General features: G+C 42.6%; 1 protein-coding gene across 1 annotated transcript in view; it reads left to right on the top strand.

Moving 5' to 3' along the window:
* Positions 1-4,707: 4,707 nt before the first annotated feature.
* The window catches only part of SCFD2 (sec1 family domain containing 2), a 427,593-nt gene continuing 424,135 nt past the window's right edge, over positions 4,708-8,165 (top strand). The window contains exon 1 of the mRNA XM_059383887.1: positions 4,708-5,676. Coding sequence (XP_059239870.1) covers positions 4,842-5,676 — 835 coding nt within the window. The 5' untranslated portion in view covers positions 4,708-4,841. The remainder of the gene's footprint in view (positions 5,677-8,165) is intronic.

The following is an 8,165-nucleotide window of genomic DNA, read 5'->3' as shown; positions in this document are numbered from 1 at the left end:
AGTAAAGCATAGTCCTTGCCCCTGAAGAGCTCTCACTTTATTGAGAAAGTCCGAAGGGTCTTAATTCACTCCCCTATAAGAGTAAAAGGTGGATATGCTTTAATAGAAACACAAAGGAAATGTTTACATCCCAAAAATGGCACATCATCTCCCATTATTTAAACAAATCCTGTGGTTTTAATCCCCCACCCACCCACTACCACCTTCCTGTGAAGATTCAATTGCTAGGCCCAGTCTCACTTACCTGATTAGGATAATCCTTTGCATAGTTCGAAACTCTAATAAGGTATGGCCAACATTGTGAAATCTTTCCTGAATTCCATTTTATCTCCTTCCATTTCTTTGTTCTATAAATATTTATGAAGAGTCTACCATGTGCCAGGGGCTCTTCTAAGCTATGTAGATTCAGCAGTGAGTAAATCAAAGTCCTTCCTCTTGTGAAGCTTTCACTCTAATGAGGAAAGGCAGAAAATAAACATATACATGTACAGCATGCCAAGCTGTGATAAGGATTATAAATAAGAGTAGGATGGGGGACCTAGGAAAGAATGATAAATAGGGATTAGGTGCAATTTCATATCAAGAGGTCAGGGGAAAACTATTCTAATAAGGTGATCTAAGGGTAGAGAGCTAAATGGAGAAAAGAAGTAAGCCATTGTAGATTTCTAGGTGAAGCCCTATCAGACAGAAAGAATAGGAAGTGCAGAGGCCCTAAGGCAGAAACATACTTGGTACATTCAAGGAACCCCAAATGAACTGAGGTGGAAGAAGTGAGAAAGAGGATATAAGAGAGGTCAGCGTGATTGGAAGGTGGGTAGGGTAGTATACTCTTTAACACCCTGTTGCTTCTATGGCCTGTGCCCATCACATCCTCTAGTGATTATTTGACTATGTATCTGTTTCCCTAGGACTTTTCACTAGATGAAGTCCTCTTTCAAACAGGGCATCTTCTTATATGTCACTTATTTGTGATATGGTACCTAACACGCAGTAGATCTTGGCATGTACTGACAGTAATGGAATGAAGATTTCACATTCTGCTTCACAGTATCATAACGCAAGCTCATAGTCCTGTCTATTTCTTAATGCATGAGTCTATAATGAACTTTGGTGGTTTCGCGGAAGAGACAATTGCCTTCTGCTGAGAATCATCTTGCTCCATTCAGCTGCCCAAAATAAGCTTGTCTTTCAAGGCTCTACTTAAACGGAAGAGTTGATGAATATTTACTGAAGCATCAGAATCACCTTTATGGTGGAGGTAGCATTGCAGCTAAGCTTTGAAAATAAAGATTTTCACAAGCAGAGAAGCCCATAAATCACTAATAACCACTCTGAAAAGGCCTCTTCCTTCCTTGCTTTTAAACTGAGTTCTTTGCCTGGATAAACTTCCTTAGTTAAAAATGTCTTTTTCTCTCTATTCACCAGGGAAGAATTCAAAGATAGATAGTTTGAAGATATTATATAAACTTATGAACTTATCAAACTACAATATTCCATAGATTCTGACTGTATTTATTTGTTTTCCATTTTATCAGTGTGTGTGTGGGTGTGTACACGCACGCGCGCGCGGCTTGTTGGTTCTCAGCCAAAAAAAAAAAAAAGGCAGAAGCGCCTGTGTGGCTCAGTTGTTAAGCCTCTGCTTTAGGCTCAGGTCACAGTCCCAGGGTCCTGGGATGGAGCCCTGCACTGGGCTCTCTGCTCAGTGGGATACCTGCTTCTCTCTCCCACTCCCCAGGCTTGTGTTCCCTCTCTTGCTGTGTCTCTCTCTGTCAAATGAGCAAACAAAATCTTAAAAAAAAAAAAAAGACAAAACCAAAAACAAGGCATCAATGTTAATGTATCTATCTCCGGGAAGTACCGAAAGGGGTTGCTTAATAGGTGATGATTAAAATGATGGCAAGACATGTACATCAAATAAAAGTGCCTTGCTCAGTGGCTAATAGATAGTGAGTACTCATAAATGTGTTTTGTATGAATGTGGCATTTGGCCCAACTATGTTCTTTCTTGACAACTTTAGTTATGCCACTTAAATCTCAATGTTCTTCAGTTTCTTCATCAGTAAATTGATATGTTAAAATAACATATTACACCTGCTTCCTGGAAGGATAACAAAGCTAAATGAGGTTTCAAATGTCAAAGCATTTAACATATTAGAGGCAAAATGGTGCTATGCTATGGTTTAGGCCTTTCATCCATTGAATGACCTGAATGTAGAGTTTTCCTTCCTTTCTAGATACTTCAACGGGGAATTAAGCCCCAATTATCCATCTTCCTCTACATTCTGATATATTTTAATACAAAATCTTATATTCCTAGTTCATTTTAGAAAATTGTGTCATCTACTTGCATGTATACTATCACATAAACTGCACTTTCTTTAAGGGTGAGAACAAATTTATTCCTGTAGTCACCAGATAAGTGCTCAAGTAAATCCTTAAGCCAAATATTGAATGTGAAGGACTTAGAAATTAGGTGAAGGGAGATGTGCTTGATTTTATGAGGAATAGGAAATAATTGTTATTTATTTTGAGCAAAGAAGTACATATCACATTGGAATAAGGTAAATCTGATTATCTTAAGCAAGCAATTTCAGCAGAAATCCATTTGACCCCACCATAATGTCTGACAGCAAGGAATGGGTTTTTCCTGGATTCTCTTCTCTCTTCTCTCTAACCTGTCTGCCAGAGTCATTTCATCCAGTCCCGTGACTTTTTTTTTTAAAGATTAATTTATTTATTTGGGAGAGAGAGAGAGAGAGAGAGAGAGAGAGAGAAGGAGCACATGAGCAGAGGGAGGGACCAGCAGAGAAGGAGAGAATCTCAGGCAGACTCCCTACTGTGCATGTATCCTGACACAGTCTCCTCATGGGGCTCCATCTTAAGACCCTGAGATCAGTGGGGTACCTAGGTGGCTCAGTGGGTTAAAGCCTCTGCCTTTGGCTCAGGTCATGATCCCAGGGTCCTGGGATCAAGCCCCACATTGGGCTGTCTGCTCAGCAGGGAAACTGCTTCATCCACCCACCCCCTGCTGTTCTTCCTGCTTGTGATCTCTGTCTGTCAAATAAATAAATACAATCTTTAAAAAAAAAAAAAAAAAAGATCCTGAGATCACAACCTGAGCTGAAATCAAGAGCTGGGTGCTTAAGAGACTGTACCAGCCAAACACCCCTAATCCCATGACTTTTAATACCACCTATGTGATATGTGTCATTGACAGTCAATGACTCCCAGCTTTCCATCTGCAGTCTCAACTTTCCCTTGTGCTTACTCCAATGCTTCACTGACGCCTCCCTTGGATATTTAATAGGCATGGGAAATTTATCCCCAAACAGAACTTGTGAACTGACCTCTCAAACCTGTCCTTTCCCCCTCCCACACTCCCTCTTAGTATCAATTACCATCATCCAACATTGTTCCAGCCAAAACCCAAAGAGTGACCCTTGATTCCTCTCTTTCCTTTTTGAGTCCTTCTCACACCTAAGAAAGCCTACTAGCCAGGCTCATAGTTCTTCTCCCTATAAAATATATCCCAAATCTGTCTAATTCCTTCCATTTCTACTGCCTCACTGCCTTTCAAGTAACACAAACATTTCAGTGGCTTCCTGTTACACATAAAGTAAAACTCAGACTTCCTACCATGTGACCTATGAGTCCCTTCATGATCTGGTAGCCCTGGGGTTCCATGTGGCCTGGTTTCACTGGTCACGCAATACACAACATTCCAGGGTCTTCCACATCTCCTCATTCTTAGTCACTCTTTGTCAACACTTTTAGTATCATTCCCTCACATTCTCTGTGCTTATTCCCTCCCCGTGTCTTCAGGCCTACATCCCAACTCTACATTTACCTCTTGGTGCCTAATACACGTCTAATATTCTCAATATTTTTAGCAGAAGGATGTCTTTACTCATTTACTGAAGCTGAAATCTAACTTCCTTCCAAGGGCAGCACTTCTCCTACTCTTTCTATACCAGATGCCCACCATTTCCCTTCACCCTATTCTACTGTAGAGCTGGGAGGCAGCATTGTCACATCCCTGGTTCATGTGGGCCACCCCTGAACCATTATGGTTCCACTTTCCAGGCCAGCTTAGTTCATTAGAAAACTGAATCGGAGGGAGAACAGATGTAGACCGGGAAATGACAGGGGATCATTGCTCTTGTCCAGTTGAGTGATGATGGTAGAGTAAGCCATTGACTTGGCAAGGACGGATGGGCCTAAGGGGCTGGAGTCTAGGATTTCTGAAATAGATCGAGGTCTGGTGCCAATGAGATGAGGGGAGATGGAGAAAATGAAAACGAGATCAGCCGGTTTTTCATGAGATTTGAGCGCTATAACGCACGAGACAGCCATCTATAAACTACGAAACATTACACATCACTTGGTTGTTTTTATCTTCTCTGGCGTTTTTTAGTTTAGATGGGCAAAGCCACTTTTAGAGATCCAAGGAAAATGTCAAATTTCAGATTAGCTTTTATCATTCCCGAGATTTTTCAAGATGCAGGGAAAGATAATCCGAGCACAGGAAGAGGAAAAAAAACCACACACGCGCACACAAACGAACAGCAGTTGAGCTATTCACAGACCTTTCCTCCCAGACCCGAGCCCCGGAGCCCCGCCCACTTCTTCCCAGTCCCACAGTCCTTCCGCGGTTCTCCTCCCTAGCCAATCACGCTCCGTCTACGTCATCAACATGCGCTGCCGACACCGGACAAGTCAGAGGCAGCACCACGTGTACTGTGTTGACTGTCAAAGCGTCCAGGAACCCAATTCCCGGAAGCTGTGAGTTCTAAAAGAAGTTCCTGTACTCGAGTGCTCCCAGTCTGCGAACCCCCCCAATCATGAGCGCCCCGGGAGTGCTCTCCTTTACCCAGCAAGGCTGGGAGCAGGTGCTGGCCAAAATGAAACGGGCTCTGGTCTATCTGGACGCCCCCTGCGCGGAGAGCCTGCACTGGGGCTGCGGCTCCACGCGGCTTCTGGAGGCGGTGGGAGGTCCTGCGTGTCACCTGCGGGAGTTCGAGCCCGCAGCTGTCGGTGGTGGAGCCGAGCAGCCCAAGGCGGTGTTTGTGCTGAGCTGCCTGCTGAAAGGCCGGACGGTGGAGACCCTGCGGGATATCATCTGTCGCAGTCATTTCCAGTATTGTGTGGTGGTCACAGCGGTGAACCACGCCGTCCACCTCACCGCTAATCACGTGCCGGCGGCTGCCGCGGCGGAGCTGGAAGGGCAGCCGGTGTTCGAGCAACTGGAGGAGAAACTGTGCGAGTGGATGGGCAATATGAACTACACCGCCGAGGTGCTGCACGTCCCGTTGTTGCTCGCACCTGTTGCTCCCCACCTTGCCTTGACTCCAGCCTTTGCTTCCCTTTTTCCACTGCTACCCCAGGATGTGCATCTCCTTAACAGTGCCCGACCAGACAAGAGGAGGCTAGGAAGCCTGAGTGAGGTGGATGCCACCGTCCTGCCGCCTGAGCTGCTTCTGCAGATCAGGTGCCTGGTGTCAGGCCTCAGTTCTTTGTGTGAGCATTTAGGGGTGCGGGAGGAGTGTTTTGCTGTAGGTTCCCTCAGTCGTATCATCGCTGCAGATCTGGCTAATTATGGCCCTGCCAAGAACAGGAGGAAGACTGCCGCAGGCAGGGCATCCGTGGTCTTTGTGGACAGAACTCTGGATCTAACGGGTAAGTGAGATTGCTATGGGTCTTCCTAACCACTCTCCAAGGTTCTGGGACTTTCACTGATTCAGCATATATTTTATTGACTCTAACTATATGAGGATACTGAGATGAATTAGATGGACACAGTCTCTGATCTCACAGAGTTTGTCATGTAGAGGGGAATACAGACAAGCAAATTTGCAATTAGAGTCAGTTCGTTAAATCCTGTAGTGGGTAAATCCATCTTGAACATGCGCTGTTTTGTTAAACAACTACATCTAGCCAAAGGTATTGGAGAAATTATGCTGACACTGAAGAGAACTGCACACCTGGGAAATTTTTAGAAATGTGCAGATGGCAGTATTCACAGTAATCCTTTAAAATGGGGCTCTAATTTGTTGGAGAGATGTTGACATATGAACCAGTGGAAGGAAACCTGTACAACAATACATGGAATTATCATAGACAGTTCAGTTTTAGGCTTCTTTGAAAGAGGTTAATAAATGGACTTGAAGTATTACCAGAAACTGAGATTAAATACTACTGTAGAAAATATTTTCAAGGGTTCATTGATTTATTCTTAGCTGCCATTCTATTGAAGATTAGGTAGATCATCTCATATTTTAATAATGTATCATTTATATGCATAGAGAACAAACATAACCCTTAAGATAGATGAAGAAAAAACACTTTCTGATAGTGACATATGCGTATTTTCAAAGGTCAATTTTATTATTCTTTAATCAGGTAGATATAATGCTGCTAGGTGTGTAGCCTGGCCACGCCTAACTTCAGGGAGAATGATCAGGAAACTGACATAGGTAATCATTCTCTTTACTAGGTCAGGGAAAAAAATAGAATGAAGTTATAAAACCCACATAGCTGTATTTGAGTTTTTGACCTTATATGATTAATTTTCAGATCATAAAATAGAAAGTAAGCAAAGTGCTAATACCGTGGTGTAAGCTTAATTATGTGACTGGAAAAACAGGTGTCTAGTCTGTCATTGTGATTTAAGTATAAGTAAAAATTGTAACATACCAGAACTCTTGGAGGATTAAAAATCGCTTGAGTAGTTTATGCTTGCTGAATTTTTGAGTGTGTGGTATATACTACTTATACTTCTATTTTTTATATACTTCTACTTTATTTTCCAAATATGATATTGTTTAAAAATTAATCAAGGTCACATAGTGTTGTGCCCTATGATTTCAGTTAGGCAGACATTAAAGTTCAGGTCCTCCAGCATCATGGTAACAGCTCTCTAAAGTCTTAGGCATGACTTCTTTGTATATGACTCTTGAAAGTATAAGTCATCAGAAAAATTTCATATCTTCCCATCACTGAATTACCAGCCTTTGTACATCTGTACCCACACTTTTTCTTTCCTTGCTTTGTTTTAAAAAGGGATATACAGTCCCTGCTATATCTAATGCCAACTTCTTCACCTTTGCAGACTAGGTGTTCCTTGCCCTTTTCACTTCTCTCACAGATTTACCTCTGTCATATACCCTCCTCCCCTGTTCCTAGATCATCATTTGAAAAAAATATTTTTTACTGGATTTTCCTGGTCAGCATACAAACGGAATGTAACATCTCCTTCCTTAACACCTCATGCTCCTCCAGCTTGTTTTATTTTTTGCTCCATTTTATAGCAAACTTGAAAGAGTTGTCCCTGTTTGCTGTCTCTGCCATCATCTGCTCCAATTTTCCCCCGCCCCACTTCAGTTAGGATTCCTCCTCTGCAGTACTTCCCAGCAATTTCCTCTGTCAAGATCATGAATGACCATCATATTGCCAAGTCCAGTGTTCAGTTAGCAGGATTCATTTTGCTCAGGCTCAAAGCAGCATCTGACACAGCAGAGTATAGGATGCAAAGAGTTAAAAAAATAATATTAAAAGATGCACAAAAGATATACAGATACACAGTTTCTTGTGTAACCCCATCAGAATGTAAATCTGACATGTTATTTGTTCGCTCACAGCCCTCCCACAGCCTTCCATCACACCTACTATCAAATCCAGATTCCTTACCATTGTTTTCAAGGCCATACGTGACCTGCCTGTATGTAGCATTCCTACCTCGTCTCCCACTCATCTCCCCTCACACATTACTTTCCCACCACACTGTCCACCTGGCCGTCCCTCAACATGCCAATATGTCCCAGCCTCTGAGCCTTTGGAGTTTTTCTGCAGCTCACCTTGGAATGTTCTTCCTTCAGCTTTCTCTATGGCTTTCTCGTTCACTTCCTTTGAATCTCTGCTCAGATTTCTGCTTCTCAGACCAGCCTTCCCTGACCACCTTCTTTAGCTACTCTGTAACCCTGGTTGGGATTAGTTTGTTCCTGTGGTCCTAGTAACATATAAATCAAAGTCTTTTTAATGGATACCTTTTGAATAACCACTCAAACTATCTTCAAGATGAAAAGATTAATAATTCATTTTTGTCAAAGATGTTTCAAAGTGGTATTATCATCCCATGTTGATAATATTCAGGGCTGATGTTCAGTTGG

Source organism: Mustela nigripes, chromosome 1 (genome assembly GCF_022355385.1).
Source record: "Mustela nigripes isolate SB6536 chromosome 1, MUSNIG.SB6536, whole genome shotgun sequence".
NCBI lineage: Eukaryota > Metazoa > Chordata > Mammalia > Carnivora > Mustelidae > Mustela > Mustela nigripes.
The sequence above is the reverse complement of the archived record's forward strand: the minus strand, read 5'-3'. Positions and strand labels throughout refer to the sequence as shown.